General features: G+C 41.1%; 1 protein-coding gene across 4 annotated transcripts in view; it reads left to right on the top strand.

Annotated features, from left to right (window-relative positions):
- The window catches only part of SCAF4 (SR-related CTD associated factor 4), a 61,307-nt gene that overhangs the window by 32,185 nt on the left and 11,160 nt on the right, over positions 1–17,962 (top strand). Inside the window, exons 10-19 of one of the 4 annotated variants that reach the window (XM_040980725.1) lie at positions 1,515–1,682; positions 2,177–2,250; positions 3,631–3,821; positions 6,668–6,768; positions 8,512–8,625; positions 9,844–10,000; positions 11,557–11,714; positions 13,270–13,435; positions 13,520–13,606; positions 13,760–13,951. In XM_040980725.1, coding sequence (XP_040836659.1) covers positions 1,515–1,682; positions 2,177–2,250; positions 3,631–3,821; positions 6,668–6,768; positions 8,512–8,625; positions 9,844–10,000; positions 11,557–11,714; positions 13,270–13,435; positions 13,520–13,606; positions 13,760–13,951 — 1,408 coding nt within the window. Of the gene's footprint in view, positions 1–1,514; positions 1,683–2,176; positions 2,263–3,630; positions 3,822–6,667; positions 6,769–8,511; positions 8,626–9,843; positions 10,001–11,556; positions 11,715–13,269; positions 13,436–13,519; positions 13,607–13,759; positions 13,952–17,962 lie in introns of all 4 variants that reach the window. The other 3 variants (XM_040980724.1, XM_040980727.1, XM_040980726.1) reach the window with 3 other exon arrangements.

Genomic DNA, 17,962 nt, shown 5'->3' with positions numbered 1-17,962 from the left:
TTAAAACTGATTGCATCTAACTGGGGATAATGAGAGGGTTTTTTTTTTTAATTTTTATTTTTGAAGTTTATCATATAATTCTGTATAGTCTGGGATTCCCCTGTCCCCATTTTCCACCTACTGATTGATTTTTCCCATAATGTCACAACTCTTCATAAGGAGAGAAATACCATATATTCTCCTATATAAGGTAAATAATAGTAATCTGTGAAACATAAATCATATATCCTAAAATGAACAGATGTGCCCCGACATTGCTGGTACAGACAATGTCAGACAGTCCAGCATCCCATTGTCTAGATATATCCAACTCTTTCATTGGGAGTCCATCTTTTGTTTGGAAGTAGGAATGCATATTGCATTGTGTCTTCACATCTGGATATGGTAGTCTCCGTTACTCCACTACTGTACATTCCAATTTGCATGATGGATTCCTTATATTGGAGAACATATGGTATTTCTCTTTTTGTGATTGACCTATTTCACTGAGCGTAATGGTCTCTAGTTGGGACCATCTAGTTGCAAATTGTATAATTTCAATGTTTTTAAAGGCTGAAATAATATTCCATGGAGTAAATGTACCACCGTTTCTCTAGCCATTCCTTTTTGGACAGATATCTGGGTCGTTTCCCTGTCTTAGCTATTGTAGATTGTGTTGCTGTAAATAAAGTGTTACAGATCCCCTTCTCATATATAGTTTTAATTTCTTTTGGATGTATTCTTAGCAGCGGGAGAGCTGGGTCAACAACAGCCATTTTTTAAACAATACTATTATTGGCTCTTCAGTGCTACAGTTATAATAAATATGGTTTTGAATTATGTGTTGCTTATATCTTATACAACGACCCATGGGAAATAAGTCTTGTGTATACTTAAATTACTGAAAAATCTCTTTACAGTGTACAGTGTATTCATTTTCTTACTCTGCTTATGTTCAATCCATTCCACAGAGTAGATAGTATGATTGACGTGATGATATTACTAACTTTTTATAAACTCATTTTCTAAGCCTCTTTAAAATATGAAGAAATCCCACTGAGGTGTTTCTAAGCCATTATTACAAGTTTGCAACTAATTTAAGAATGTTGTGTGATATTATAATTAATATAATTAACTCTTTTTTTTTTTTTTTAAGCCTGTGTAAGGTTTGTTCAAAGGGTGAAGAATACAGAGGCATGTGGGCCATGCTCAGGGGGATTGGGCCAGCAAGAGAGAGGATGGGGGAGAGAGTTTTCTGCCTTCTGTGCTGTGGGGAATGCAGGGAGGTCTACTCTACTAGTGGGGTTTGAGTTGCACTTGCAGAGATGTAACCTGTGGAAGATGTTTTGGTAGTTGAGTATATAACTTGTTTGAACAAAGATTGTACTTCTAAAACGTTAGTGCTTACTATCATTGCTTTTTCCTGTTAAGAGTTTACTAAAGACACAGTAACAAATTAGCTAAAAAGTTTCTAGATTAAAGTTTGTGAAAGCTAACACTTAAGTCTACTCCTATACTTTGTTTAAACATGAAAGGTCTCGCTGCCTCCTAATGGACAGGTGCCGGCTTACGGGATTCTTCCGGCACCGTTTGCTCCCATGGCTCAGCCTGTGATGCCGCCAGCTCCGCCAGGGCAGCAGCCTTTCCAAGCTGCTGCTTTTCAGGCACAAAGTGACCCACATACACAGAAGCCTCATCAGCAGGTGGGTTTCCTTATGTTACTGATGATCATTATGGCTGCCTTGACTTCAATGTTAAGTTCCTGTTTATTTTTTCTTTTTCTTTCTTTTCTTCTTTTTTTTTTTTAATGCAAAATCAGTCCTTGGGCACATAGTAAACCTCTGTGCTCCAAGTTTTTTCCTGAGGAAGTAATATACCACTACCAATTTCTAGATTCTGTAAGGATAGTGAGAAAAGCATAGAAGGCTTAATCAGTACCAGCTCCCCATGGTAGGTGATGGCTTATTGGAATGGGCTGCAATTTACCTAATTTCCAGAGATATCGCTTCCAATCCCATGAGCCACATTAAATTTTGTTTTTCAGTGATGGTCAGGTGATTTGGTCCCGGGTATAATACCAAAAGAGAATTGCTTTAGGGAAGATGGAGGATGTTTTTACCAGAGAGTTTGTTTAGTTAAATATTTGTCCTCTGACCTAATTTCCACATTTCTTATCTAATGATTTGTTTTGTTTAAGGAAATGGAAGTAGAACAGCCTTGTATTCAAGAGGTTAAACGACATATACCTGAAAACCGAAAGTCGAGATCTAGGTCAGCATCCAGGTAATTTATAGAAAATATGTTAAAACCCCCTATGTCTTAAAGACATGGAGGTTTAAATCGGATGGTATTCTTCAGATACTTGGAGTCTTAATAGGTAAAGAATCCAAGGTCAGTCTTTACCCTTGTTTCTTCCTTTTGTTTGAATGACATATGTGATATTAGAAGAATTACATGTTCAGAGTTCCTGTACAAGCAGCAAAAGTGGAAGAATAGCAATGCTAGTTTGGGTTAATTTATTTGTTACTTATATAAAAAGAAACTGGTGACATAGTTGGATCTGTGCACTTCATGTAGAGACAGAAATTGAATCTTTTCTCCATTCTTTTAAAGTTTTTTATTTGAAAGACAGAGAAACAGAAAAGAATGGGATCTGCCATCCACAGTTTCATTCCTCATGGCCAGAATGGCCAAGGTTGAGCCAGGCTGAAACCAGAAGCTTGGAACTCCATCTGGGTCTGGCACGTGGATTGCCAGTCATCTTCCACTGCTTTCTTTTCCAGGCGCTTTAGCAGGGCGCCACATCAGAAACGGGACAGCCAGAATTCTGACTGCTGCCTTGGTGCTGGCCCCAGAATGGAGTTTCTGGCTTCTACTTTTGCCTGAGCCTGGTATCAGCTATTGTATTCATTTGCGAAGTCAACAGCAGCTAGCACATCTCTCTGTTGTCTGCCTGCCTAACTCCTTTCAAGTAAATAAATAAATTTTTAAAGTGTGTATTACTACAGAAAAGAAGACTTGACTGAGCAGAAAGATAACGGTAGCAGCATGATGTCTCAGCAATGGAAATTAGCAGCTAACTCTGCAAGGGAGTAATTTTTTTTTAAAGATTTATTTATTTTTATTACAAAGTCAGATATACAGAGAGGAGGATATATATTCCTCCTATGTTGGGAGGAAGATCTTCTGTCCTATGATTCACTCCCCAAGTGAGCACAATGGCCAGTGTTGTGCCAATTCAAGCCAGGAGCCAGGAGCTCCTCCAGGTCTCCCACATAGGTGCAGGATCCCAAGGCATTGGGTCGTCCTCAACTGCTTTTCCCAGGCCATAAGCAGGGAGCTAGATGGGAAGTGGAACTGCTGGGATTAGAACTGGTGCCCAAATGGGATCCCAGCGTGCAAGGCGAGGATTTTAGCCGCTAGGCCACGGCAGTGGGCCCAAGGGAGTAATTCGATGGAGTACCCAGGATGGCAGTGTTACTTATTTCATTTAAGTTATGCTTATGCTTTCTAACTTGAGACATTTTGATTACTTTCCAGCTGTTATTGTGTTACATAAACGTTAAGTTGCCTATTTGTATTTTTTAAATTGATATATACTTAATATTTTCTACTTTATGTGTTATCTGTTCTCCTTCATAAAAACACCAGGTCACCAAAAAGAAGGCGATCTAGATCCGGTTCTAGATCTCGGCGGTCTCGCCATCGACGTTCTCGATCTCGCTCCAGGGACAGGCGCCGACACTCTCCTCGCTCTCGGTCCCAGGAAAGACGGGATCGAGAGAAGGAGAGAGAACGCAGACAAAAGGGCCTTCCTCAGATCAAAGCAGAAACTGCCAGTGGTAAATCAACTTTAAGAATCAAATTGCCTGCATTAAATTATTTTCATTTCATGGGCTTAAAATATTTTATTGCTATTAGAAATGCCATAAGTTAAGTGTATTCTCAGTACTGCTCAGTTGGATTTTGTTTGATGCAATCATGTAGAGCTTGAAAGGTAGGCCAGTAGGCGGTGTGTACATATAGCCAGCTGTACATAAAGCAAGGAGAGAACCAAACCCACAACGATGAGTGGCAGCTTTTGCCACTATCTAGAGGTTGTATTGTGGCACAGCCAGTACACCAACCACCTGTAATCCTGGCATGCTATAAGAGCGCTTTAGCTCTCTGCCAGTGGCTTGGGGAAAACATTGTAGGGTGGCTCAAGCACTTGGACCTCTATTATCTACCTTGGAGACCAGGAAGAGGCTCCTGGCTCCTTGGCTGAGCCCTGTCCCTTGTGCCAGTGTAGGGAGTGAACCAACAGGTGGAAAGTGTGTCTCTCAAAGTTTAGCTTTCACATAGTCAATCATTTTTGAAGAGTGTGATGACCTAGTGGCTAAGTGCTTGTCTTGTATGCACTGCAATCTGTATGGGCTCCCGTTTTTATCCCAGCTGCTCCACTTCCATCCAGATCCCCTTTTGTGCCCTGGGAAAGCAGAAGAGGATGGCCCAAAGCTGTGGGAGACCAGGAAGAAGCCTGGCTCCTGGCTTCATATCAGCTCATCTTTGACTATTGGGGCCCCTCAGGGAGTGAACCAGCAGATGGAAGATCTTTCTCTCTCTCCTCTCTGTAAATCCAACTTTCCAATAAAAATAAATCTTTTTTAAAGAAAAGATTGAAATGTTTTAAAAAAATCATCATCTAATTTTGCTGTATATAATGGATAGATTATTTTTCTAAACTAGTTATTATGGATTGACCGTTTGCATAGTATATCATCTCCTGAATCATGAAAATGTTTTCTGAATATAGATAGATGTGTTAAACATATTCTTGTTACAAATACTGTTTAAATCTTAACTCATAATATGAGTGGTTCTTCAGATTATTCATGGGAGTCTGTATTATGGAAAAAATTGCCTGGATTTCTTTCAGGTTATTTTTTATTTATTTATTTATTTATTTATTTATTTATTTTTTGCTGTGTGTGTGTGATTCAACACCAAAGTAACATACATGAATAGGATCTAATTTGAGGCATTAAGCATCAGTTTGGAAATTATTCCAATCAGAACAAAGTGATCTGTGCCAACATGGAAGCAAGAACGAACGTCAGATCTATGTTTGGAAACTTGGGTGAAAGAATGTTGGCACTTAACCAAAATTGTGGGGACAGTTGCTCAAAGAGATCATCATTTCCGAATGTAAAATTCATTTCAGCAACAGATTATGACATCAACTTGCAGTTTGCTTGTGTTTTAATTGAAACTGGTAGTTAACGACAGTAACAGGAGCACACATCAGTAGAACTCTTGGCTGCTTCAATGTACACAGCTCTTAAAAAAAAATTAAAGACCCACAAACTTCTGCTCAATGAATGGTAGAACTGTCCCGCACAATTAGCTGTGGACAAGAGCAGAGCTTTGAATGGAAATAGGCAGTTAAGTGAGGTCATGTTTGGTGAAACATAGCTAGTTTTGTTTTTTGCTTGCATTTTAGCACCTTAAAAATATATATATGTATATCTGAAGGATCTTCCATCCAATGATCCATTCCCAAATGGCCACAGTTGGCCGAAGCTAAGCCAGTCTGGAGTTAGGAGTTAGGAGGTTCTTCCAGGTCTCCCGTGTGAGTACCAGGGTCTAACCATTAGAGCCATTGTCTGCTGCCCTCAAAGACATGTTGCCAGGGAGCTGGACTGGAAATGGAGTAGGGATGCAGCCAGTACCCATCCAGGATGCCAGCACTACAGGGGGCAGCTTTACCAAATATGCCACAGCAGCAGCCAGGAAACATGACTTTTAAAAGAAGTAGCCCCCAAGAAGGAATTGGTCTGGTTGGAGCAGAGGAAGGGCCATCAAGAATGCATGTCATGGTGTTTATTTATTTTGGGAGAGGCTCCAGGCATTTTGTTATTGAAGGACCAAAGAGCAACAACATTTGCCCAGTTAGAGTTTAGAGAATGTTGGCTAAAGCCATCCAGGACAGCTTCCCAGGGGAGCCCGTCTCTAGCATGATACTGCTGCTCAAATAAAGGCAGTTTTATGAGAATTTTGACAGCAAATTACTAGGTATCTACCTTGTACTCCTAATTGGGCACTTTCTGACTTGTTTCCTAATTTTATACTCCTTTATTTGTTTATTAAAGAGTTTATGTATTTATTTGAAAAGCAGAGTTAGAAGAGACGGAGATCTTTACATCTGTTGGTTTACTCCCCAGATGACCAGAGTGCTCTGGACTGGGCCAGACCAAAGCCAGGAAGTCACAGATCCTCCCTTGAGTGCCTGGAACCAGTTGCTTGAGCCAGCACCTCTTCCCTCCCAGAGTGCATGCACTTTAGGAGGAAGCTTAAGTGGGGACTGTGAAGCTGGAAAATCCAGGAGTTCACATCTGGGTTGGTAATCAAGAGACTTAGGCTAGTGTCTGCTGTTGACTGGTGGAGTGACCTTGGGCCATCTGCTGCTCCTCTGGCCTCCGTTTTTATGGGTTATATCTTTACGTCTGCACAAAAAAAATCAGTTTTTCCAACTCATGGGTAACTTTAATGAACCTGGTTCCATTTCTGGAGGTATAAGCAATTTTCAGAATGTCTTAAATGTGTGTGATTTACTGTATAAATGCTTGATATCATAATGTAATTCATGTTACGGTTAATGCTACTTATTAAATGTGAACATCTCTGTGATTGTAATTTATTTTTTAAGTTTGCAGTACTACACTTTGGGTAGGACAGCTGGACAAAAGAACTACTCAGCAGGATGTTGCCAGTCTCCTAGAAGAGTTTGGTCCAATTGAATCGATCAATGTGAGTATATGGTAACTACATAGAAGTATAAGTGTCATCGTGCTTGAGACCTGGGCTTATAAAACATGTGGCTACAGTCCAGTGTTCTGAGACAACATTTAGTATTTTCTGCATTTAACCTTTTTTTTTAAATATTTTTTATTTTAACAATCTTTACATGGTTAATTTGTGCATAAAGGGTCAAGGGCTACAGGAAAGTGGGTAAGACTATTATTTCCATATTGTTTCCTTCATATATCTGAGGTAGAGGGGGATATTGAGGGAGAAGCCCCACCTGATTTCCCACCCACCCCAAGTCCTGCATGTGGGGCATGCTCCGAGATACTTGTTGAAGTAGTTTCAATAGGTCACCAGTTTTGAAATTGCTGCCAATCTTGCCTCTCCAAAAACGATGAAGTTGTTGAAAAATCCATTAATTGACATTGTGCATCATAGCGTCTCTATTTGCCTGGTATTTTGTTGCCAACCTATAGCTGAGGTGGTTGATTAACTTGTTCCATCTTCTGTCCCTTCATGGTTAGGGTTCTGAGTCTGGCATTTCAATTGGGGAGATCACCAAAGAAACTTCGTCTGAGGTGTTCCCAGGCCAGATACTCGTATGCACCAGCAAGCACACAGCCCAGCACAGTCCATCACCCGGTCAGCTGGTAGTTGCAATTGCTGGGTTGGTTCTGTTTTCAGCCCCGCCTTCTACTGGAACCGATGGGTGATGCAGTCCAGCCTGGTTCTGCACAGCACATACTGCAGCCTGTTGAGAGCGGCCCACAATAACCCCCACCAGGCCAACCCCCTACCCTGGTTTGCCAGTATGTGTGGCAGACCAGTCCAGTCTGACCCACATCCCCCCAGGTTCTCGTACATGGCAAATGGCATTGAAGCTTGGATCCATCTACCCAGCTCAACAGTCAAGCCTTCACGGGTGTGGTTGAGTGCCTCTCTGTCTAGCTACCCCAGCCCCTGTCCTAGTTCTCGTGCCTTCCCGTGGCAGTGGTAACCCAAGAAGGGGGAACCCACTATTTCCCTCCCAGGTCTCTCACTCCCGGATTGTGCACTTTCCAGGTGGTTCTGCAGTTTAACTTGACAGGGTTAGCCCCCAGTGCCAGTTTCTGCCAGCTGATGCTACGGCTATGCCCAAACAGCCCTCTCCCATTCTAATTGTAGGTTGCACCCATAGTAACAATCAACCCATCCTGGCTTTTCCCTGGTCTAGGCCACATGAGGCGCACAGGTGTTGTAGCCCTGCTTAGTCTGGTCTGCCCCCATCCCAGTTCATGCTCTCCAGTGGGAGTAGCTGTCCAGCAAGGGAACCTCCTATTATTCCCCCGCTGGCTCTGTCCCCTCCCCTCTTGTTTCTCACGTGTGCTGGATGGGCACTGCAGTCACATCCGGCACAGTCAACTTCCTCCTGGCATTCTGTAGTGTGGACTGGTTTTTATCGCAACCAAACCTGGCTCGACCCTTACTCTGTTCTGGTGCTCGGATTTGCCAGTGATGATGTTAACTGATTACTGCATTTAACTTTACTTGGATATCCAAATTTAACTTAAAATCCTTTTCTAGGAATAACTTTATTCCTAGAATAACCGAACTTGGAGTAGTCAAATGAAACAAACATTGAATTCCGTGCTTATAACATGAATTTTTTAACTTTAACTGTTGCAACACTAGGACGTAATTACTGAAGATCATGTCTTACTGCTCTTTGATTTTGTTCTTTTGTACTACTAAACTGTTCTGGATCAGATGATTCCTCCCAGAGGTTGTGCCTACATCGTGATGGTTCACAGACAAGATGCGTATCGGGCACTGCAGAAACTGAGTCGAGGGAACTATAAAGTGAACCAGAAGTCCATAAAGGTAAAGTTGGTAAACTTGCAAAATAATTTTGGATGACATTGGAAATTATTTATATGGCTTTTTCAAATCCCATATGGCTGCCTGCTCGTGTTGCTGTGGCTCTGCTTCCCATCCAGCTCCCTGCTTGTGGCCTGGCCAAACAGCAGAAGATGGACTGAGTCCTTGGGAATCTGCACTCATATGAGAAACCTAGACGAAACTTCTAGCTCCTGACTTCAGATGGCTCAGCTCTGGCCATTGTAGCCATTTAGGGAATGAGCCAAAAAATGAAAGATCTATATATATCTCTCCTTTCTGTAAATCTGCCTTTCCAGTAAGAACAAATCTTTTTTAAGGATGTAATAAATCCTTAGGCGGTTAATTTTCCAGTTAGTGAGTTTGATTGGACTATGAGTGATGTGAGAATTATACAGATGGCCTTTGGCAGAGAAGTGACTCCCCATCTCTGCCTTCGAAGAACTGTCTATTAACTAACATGAAATTGTAAATGTCAGCATGCCAGATTCATCCTCCACTACTTTCCTGATTAAAATTTTAGACAAGGAGCTGGTTGGGAAGTGGAGCAGTCAAGACTGGAACCTATGCCCATTGTAGGTGGATTAGCCTGTTGTGGCACTGTGCAGGCCCCACCAAATGCTTGTTTTGTTTATGTAAATAGTTTCCTCAAACATGCTTAATTTGTACATTAAAATAATGTCATTTAGTAATATCTTTTGTCTTATTAAAAATACTTGCCTATTTCACATTTTGTTCTTAGCAATAGCTATCTAAGAATTAACTGAAAATAGTTAACCAAAGATACAGGGGCGAATATGTAATATCATTGGTACTCTTACATTAAGGAAGCATAATTCGTGCTTGCGCTGTGTTCTTAATGAGCTTTTCCCCAAGTTATTGGGCTATAAGACAAACTTCAACCTTTCACTGATAGACTTTTTCCTTTTCTGAGTTTCTTACTAGATGAGTTTAGGGATGGGATGTTGTAATTGGTCAGGAACAGATGCCAATGAAATCTTCATCCTAGAACAAAATGGAAATAAGGAAACCAGTTCCATGGCAAGATAAGGCTTTGTGTGCGATTCCAGGATAGGAGTGATTTTAGTTCTGCTACTGTGCTGCTTTGCTGTCAAAGTTGGATAAGTGTGATACAGAATAATGAGATATCAGATCTTACAACCATCTCTCTTTCATTTTATATTTTCATGAATGATGAAATAGATTGCCTGGGCCTTGAACAAAGGGATAAAGGCAGATTATAAGCAGTATTGGGATGTGGAGCTTGGCGTTACTTATATTCCATGGGACAAAGTCAAGCCGGAGGAACTGGAGGGTTTTTGTGAAGGAGGCATGCTGGACGGTGATACACTTAACCCAGGTAAAGCACTGTTTATAAGATTTTATAGCATAGAAGAAATGTCATGTTTAGTGTTTTCATTGGAAAGCTCATGATATAAAGTGTGAACTATATGCTGGTCTCTCCATTGTTAAATAACGATATAGTGATGAATAAGGTCAAGATAGTGGGAGAAATGTAAACACATATGAAATCATTACTGCTGTGGGCCTGGCACAGTAGACCAACAGCTGGAGTCCTTTCCTTGCACACATCGGGTTTCCATATGGGTGCAGGTTCAAGTCCCGGCAGCCCCACTTCCCATCCAGCTCCCTGATTGTGGCCTGTGAATACAGTTGAGAACAACCCAAGGCCTTGGGACCCTGTACCTGCACTGGAGATCCGGAGGAGGCTCTTTGCTTCTGGCTTCAAATTGACTAAGCTCCATTTGTTGCAGCCACTTCAGAAGTAACCAGCAGACAGAGGATCTTCCTCTCTGTCTCTTCTCTGTTTATCTGATTTTCCAATAGAAACAAATAAATCTTGTAAAATAATAATATTACTCGTGTGGGTTTAACTGTTCATTTCAGAATCAAGTAGGCTGGAACTGGACTTTTCCTGTGAGCACTGAACAGATCTATTTGGTTTTAAACTGAGCATATTTGTGTCATCATTTTAACCCAGTGCTTCATAGTAACTTTTGCAAATTCTAAGTATGCAGTTATGCTTATACTTGTGGGCAAATGTTAGATTGAGAGGTTACAGTTTGGAAAGTGGCAGAACATACAGGTACGACTGGGAGAATGACAGCAGGAATATTACAGGATGGCATGGGAAAGTATATGAATATTTAAAAGAAGCTTCAAGCAGTAGTTGATGGTTGGAAAGCAAAAGGAACTGACGCCATGCTATGCTGTCCCCTCGTCTCACCTCCCTCTCTCTCTGACGCCTTCACGTGTAGCCGGAGCTAAGTTGGTGTGCAGGCATCAGCGCCTTGCTCCATGTGCCAGGCATCTGGGAGCCTGTGTACTGGGGGATCCTGGACCTCGTGGTCCAATGGAGGGTTTCTAGAACAAGTTGGGAACATAAGAGAATCTGATGAAAAGCAGACCCAGAGGACAGATCAGAAAGTTTTCTGTTCACTTGAGCACATGGTAATGTAACAAAAAATTTGCAGTTTACCTTATTCTTTAGTATTAGGGGAAATTTGTTCAGGAAATGCTAGGTGTTTCTTGTTCTTTTAAAAATATTTAAATTGAAATAAGGCATATTTGTGGTGAAGAATGTAGACTGTAGAAAAATAGATGTATGCAGGTTGAATTTGCCCCTGCCACTTATAAGAAAGTTGACCTTCGACATGCTATCTTTGTAAAGTGGGAATAATAAAACTGCCTGATTAAAGGATCTTAATAGGAGTGCCTGACACGAGGGAAGAGTTCTATATGTTTTATAGTGTCACTCATGAAATAATCGCTATAAGTAACATTAGCATAGGACCTTCTTTAATAAACATTAATGGAGCGCTTTTCATTTCTGAATTTAAAAGTATAAGCTGAAGTAGTAAACACTTATTATTAAACATTTTTAATTTCTCTTAGACTGGAAAGGAATTCCCAAGAAGCCTGAAAATGAAGTTGCTCAAAATGGAGGTGCAGAAACATCACACACAGAAGCAGTATCCCCCATACCTAAACCTCTACCTGTGCCTGTCCCTCCAATGCCTGTTCCTGCACCTATAACAGTGCCACCTCCACAGGTGAGGTTATTTACACTGAAGGGATGGGTACCCTTAGAAAGCTTGTTGTCACTGCATGCCTGTATTCATAGCCAAAATCAGGAGGATATAAACGTCCTTATGGCTTTTCATATTTTGGTATATCAGGTCTGTTACTTACAAATTCTTACTGTTCATGAGTGTTTACAGAGCCAGAACATATCAGCTTATATCTGGCTTATTCAGTATATTACCCGGCAATGTCCTAGACATGAGATGCAAACTTACAAATCATAACACATTTTACTCCCCTATCATCCCCTGGACAGCTTTTTCTTTTTTCTTTTTTTTTTTCTTTACAATCTTCAGCTTGTGTGGTACCATCATGATGTATGATTCATAGATGATCCAAGGCTGTTCAGTAGCCTGGAAACCATATGACAAAAAGATATATTTAAATAGTATCTGCTCTCTGGTCAACCAATGAATTTCTTCCAGAGTGGAAACAAAGTTCAGATTCTGGGAGATGTGGGTTGACGTTCTAGTTCAGAGCTTCTGTTGGTGTGTAAATTCCCTTTGCTGATACTGGCTGTAGTGTTTGTCCTGTGTTAGCGTTGTTTTGAGGATAAAATGAGGTACTGTATTGAGCATGTTTCCTGCTAAATAATCAAGGACCTTATGGTGAGAATTATAATAGATGTCCCATAAAACAGCTCTGTTCTGTCTGTGTGCTGGAATTGATGTAATCTGGCAGTGATCTTCACTGCTGCGAGCTGCAGTGGTGTGCCTGAGTTCAGCTGCTGCCCATCCTACTGGGAGTTCAGGTGGCTCCCCTAGCTCACTAGCCCCAGGCTTATCTCAGTCACCGCTCTGACTGTCTCAAAAAGAATCAAATCTGAGCTATCACAAAGCTGAGTTGCGTATCTTGATTTTTCTCAAGAGGAAAGTGATAAGGTTTTTTACGTGCTTACCTGTGATATTTTAAAAATAAACTCCCCAAATTGGCAGACTCTTTAGTTGGCCTTCTGGATATGCCCCTTGCAGTGCAGGTTCCAAGAAAAATTCGACACATATCAGCACTCTTTTAAAGAAACCTTAATAATCTTTTTTAAAATTCATGTGTTTTTCCCCCTTTTCAAACAATATTTTCTGTAAATTAAGTGTGTTAGACTTAAACACTTCAAATGTGTTACCATTTAAACTCCTGTAATTGTGAGGTTCACACCACTTTAGAGTTGAAAATACTTGATTGAGGTCAAATAAGCAGCTAGGAGAGAAGAGAGGCAATTGGGTGCTCTAACCTGGGATTCTGGTCACTTACGTCGATTGGCAGGTGGTTGGCCTATAGGTGTATTTCCCCAGGTTATTTCAATAGAAGGTGTCATGCATGCTTCATTGGTACATGCTGAGGAAATACACTGCAGAGCTACAGAGCTTTGATTTCTGTCATTTGAAGTAGATTTAAGCTGTTACTGGTATAATCACCTATTTAGAAGCGGCTGTTTTTAAAATAAAATGTTTTGTTCTGCCCTCACTTTGCGAGTGGGGAGAATGGTTAGATGTGTGGTTTCATTTTTCTCTCTTCTCAACTTTATAGGTCCCACCTCCCCAGCCTGGTCCTCCCGTCGTCGGTGCTCTGCAGCCTCCCACTTTCACGCCTCCTTTGGGGATCCCCCCTCCAGGCTTTGGGCCTGGTGTCCCTCCTCCTCCCCCTCCTCCACCATTCTTGCGCCCAGGATTCAATCCGATGCATTTGCCACCAGGTACACTAAGTTGTTTGAGGAGACATTCTTTGAAAGGCTCAAGTCCAGAGACGGCGCCAAGCCTGACACATTTTCTTATTGTAGGTTTTCTTCCTCCTGGACCCCCACCTCCCATAACTCCACCAGTGTCCATTCCTCCTCCTCACACTCCACCAATAAGCCTCCCAAACTGTAAGCATATTTTTCCTTTGTGTTCACTTGTCCTCTGGAACCAAGGTGGGAGGGAACTCAGGTGAACCAGGATCTTTAGTATGGCAGAAGGATGTTGACGGGGGCCAAAGTAATTTTTTCAGCTTCACATGTCGATGTAATTATATTCCTTAGCTACTATCGCTGGTATAAGTGAAGACACTACAAAAGACTTATCTATTGGAAATCCCATTCCAACAGTGGTGTCTGGGGCTAGAGGAGACGCCGAGTCTGGTGACAGTGCGAAAATGTATGGCTCTGCCGTGCCACCTGCTGCACCCACGAATCTACCCACCCCTCCTGTCACTCAGCCTGTTTCACTTCTTGGTAAGTTCATTTTGCTTTTGTCGTTTTTATTCCCTCCCTGCTTCCCAGTTACGTATTTTGAAAATAATGTGTATTTTGATAGTGTTCTCCAAGGCCAATATTTTTCTTTGAGGAACATCTTAACTATGTACATTTGGTCCTTACCAAGAGATAACCTCAAAGATGAAAAATCATGTTTGTACACCTCTTATTGTGGCATAGAGCATGTTACTCATGCAAGGGATGTGCTCCCAAATGTCTGAGTAACGAACCCTGACTCTTCCCACCTCTTCAGCAGAGCTGGTTTGGGATTTTGTTATTGTTTTTTGTCTTCTTCCCCTCTCTATCTCTCCGTCTCTTCCTCTCTCTCGACCAATTTTTTCCCATCTTCAAACCCTGGACTTTGGCAGTGTCTTGGTGGACTGGCAGACAGTCTTTGGCACAGTGCAGTGGCTGACTTGCTTTGCCAGCTCACAGACTGCTTTGCACTCGGCCCAGCTTTTTCCTGCTGCCTTTTCTGTTGCACTCTGTGCCCCACAGTCTGCTGCTGCCCATAAGGAGAGTGTAGGTTAGGCCATCCAGACCTTTGAGAAGGCTTCCCCTTACTTGCTTAAATTACAAGTGAACACGCCAGCTCAATCAGTAGTATGTTTGAAGTTGTAGTTGTTAGTACTTCAAGTCTTCTGATGCTGAGTTGCTGCTTCTGAAGTGTTACAAAATTTTGTGAGCCCACTGTGTTTTTCAGGGATGTATGTATACCCACATTTGTTTCTTTAATCTCAGGGTTTTTTAAAGGAAAGAATCTTGGTTATTCTGAGATATAGGACTGAGGGATGGTTGTTGTTTTGTGTAATAGAGGGTGTTCACTCTGGCTTTACTGTTAGTACTGTTGGAAATTTTTATTTTTGTGTATGTACCATATTTATAATAAAAATCTATTTTATTTTAAATGGCGCTGTATTCTACCCTCTTCTAAGACTTAAATTAGTCTGATAATAAACTGTTTCCTAGATTAAGCAGTGGTAAAAAGGATTTGAGACTAAAATCTATCAAAAGTATGAGCAGTATTTGTAAGATGGGAAATAAGTTGATTAATGAAGTTACTTGGAAGCTCTGCCTTGTCGTAGAAGCAGCGTGGGCTCCGAACTGTGAGCCTTGGATCTTGCTTTGTTGTTCCCTCCCCCTTTTTTCTGGTAATACTGATAATAAGATTATCCACATAAACTGCGAAGTCTGAATCAGATATTTCTGATTAGTGCATTTCCTCCAAGTCCCTTCGATTATGATTCCACTTCTGTTGAAAGTTGTTGGTCAGGGGACTATTTACAAAATTGCATACATTTGTGTTTTTCCTCTGCGATTACTAAATTCATTGAAGATTTCATGATTCCAAGAGTGTAATATCTGATACTTTAAAGTAACTCCAGAGAGTAAGTAGTCCCTTGATATAAGTCTTGAAGATTCTGCCTTTTATTTCTACTGAACATGTAATTTAACATGTGAGATGAAATAAAACAAGGATGAGAAGTTGATAAGCTTGAAAAATAAATTAGTAAACTAGGTACGGCGGAGAAAATCATCACGTTACAACCTTTGTTGATGGTTCTTGTCTGTAACATAATGTCCAGGCGGCCCTCCTCTCCGCGCTAGATGGACGTTTCCTGAGAGAGGGACATTTACAGTATGTGTTGAGAATGAAAGGGTAATTTTTAGTGTGGGATCATTTATATTTTACTTTTGACAATTATTTTTACATATGACTTCAAAAGCAAATTCTAAAGGTGAAAGTCACTCCAGATCCAGAAAGTATTGTTTGACGTAAAATAAAACTTAAAACTGTTTATTAAAGTGAATGCTTAAATTAAAATGCAGCTTAGTCCCAAGCATGAGAATATCATATACATGTGGATTGCATAGAGAAATAGGCTTTTCTAAATATGTGTCTGTAAGTAAAAGGGCACTTGTCCCTAAGGCCGACCGCAGTCCCATCACTTTGCTGAGAGTGCTGGTTGCATCGCTGCGTCACGGTAGTGAAGGGCCGAGGGCCGGGGTGGGCATCTGCAGTGCTGCTTAGATGCTGCTCCTGTGCAGTGGCACTAGGGCTGCAGCTCTCAGCTGCCTTTTGGCACTCTCCTCCTGTTTTCTTATATGATAAAAAGAAGTGGCAAGTTAGAAGATTTTAAGGCTGGAAGTTGATGATAAAATTTCAGTTTCCTCAGCTGTAAAGGGAATAAAAATGAGGCTGACACACCAGGGTGTTGTGGTGACTCGATGGGCAGCACGTGAAACACCAGCCATGAAGCCTGCCCCAAGGGGGGCACTTAGTGAACAGTGGGTGCTCACTGCAGGTAAGAAGTGTCCCGGCTGCACTAAGACTCAAGAAGGATGTCTGCACCTCCCATCCACCTGGCTGTGGCTGTGTTTCATTTAAACAGTATTTGTTGGCAGGAAGGACGCAAACTGAGCAGGAAACATATCTGGATATATTTGCCTATGTTGTTTTCAAGGTAGATTAAACCAGAACGTGAGTTCATGCATGTTAAAGTTGGCTTACAGAAAATACAGGTGTGTTGCTCCTAGTGGGGTTTCATTTTAGATAACACATACTATATCTATATTATTTCGATCAATGATATCCAGTAGTTATCTTACAAAGGGAGTTAAATATATCATTGGGACTTGAGTTATTGAATATTTTAAAGTCCCTAGCCAAACACCCACAAGTTCACTCCTCAAAGAACTTGGTAGTTGAAGGCCCGGTTATACTGGAAAGAGGCAGTGGCAGCCTTAAGGATGGGTGGTGTGCAGACTGATTTATGTATGGATGTTACTTTGAGGTGACAACAACCAGCTTCTGGACCTGGCCTGATCCAGCCCCTGTGGTTGAACTTAGAACTGAACTTCCATCGCTTAGAGATTTTGATTCCTTTAGAAAGACTGGCAATGTGAAAATATAAAGTTAGTTGATGTACAGTAAGAACCAACTACTTAATTTTTTTTAAAAAAATCTGTTCTTAGTACCTCAGAGACCAAAATTGCTAGAATAAAGGTTTTCATAAAACCTTCATTTAAAAAAAAGATTCTAGCAATTCAGTTCATTTTCTTTACTATGTGTCTGTTATCTCCAACATTTGTATGATATGTATCTGATATGTATACAGTATATTTTCATTAAGAAGTTCATGTAAATGTGAATTTTGGGTTACTTTGGTGTTGCAAGCAATAAAAGAATTTTTAAAATGTTTGTTTGTGTACCTATCTCTGCTGTATTACCAGGTTGTTATAAATAAGAATTGGGTATTTGGGAGAGTATTTCTTACTTATTGGTAGTTCTTATTACCAAAGGTTTTGAACTAAGAGTCACACATTAATGACCTCCATGCTACGCGGTGGTGTGACGCACTGAAGTTCCTTCATGGCCGCAGTAATAGGCATTTAGGTTGGTCGTCCAGAGTCAGAAGCCTGTGGAAATGATGTGAACAGAGCTGGTTATTTCAACAGATGTGCTTGCTTTGCACTCAGTGCCCTGTTGTAGTAACAGTTGACCTCTCACTGCTAGAAAATAACTCACAAGTTCGGTGTTTCCATTAAAATAGATAATTGAATTTTTAAATAATTTTTGTTGACTGCTTTATTTTTCTACCTTGTTCCTAAAACTTTCATTTTTGAAAGGTTGTTATCTTTTTTTTTTTTTAGCATTTATTTTATATTTTTATTACAAAGCCAGATATACAGAAAGGAGGAGAGACAGAGAGGAAGATCTTCCGTCCAATGATTCACTCCCCAAGTGACTGCAATAGCCGGTGCTGCGCCAGGAACCAGGAACTTCTTTCTGGGTCTCCTACAAGGGTGCAGGGTCCCAAGGCTTTGGACCATGCGCGACTGCTTTCCCAAGCCACAGGCAGGGAGCTGGATGGGAAGTGGAGCTGCAGGGATTAGAACCTGCGCCCATATGGGATCATGGCGCGTGCAAGGCGAGGACTTTAGCTGCTGGGCCACGGCGCCGCCTGCTTGCAATCTTTTTAAAAGATT

This window comes from Ochotona curzoniae, unplaced genomic scaffold (genome assembly GCF_017591425.1).
Source record: "Ochotona curzoniae isolate NIBS_2020 unplaced genomic scaffold, NIBS_Ocur_1.0 contig_3498, whole genome shotgun sequence".
Taxonomy (NCBI): Eukaryota; Metazoa; Chordata; class Mammalia; order Lagomorpha; family Ochotonidae; genus Ochotona; species Ochotona curzoniae.
This window is presented reverse-complemented; position numbering and strand designations above follow the sequence as displayed.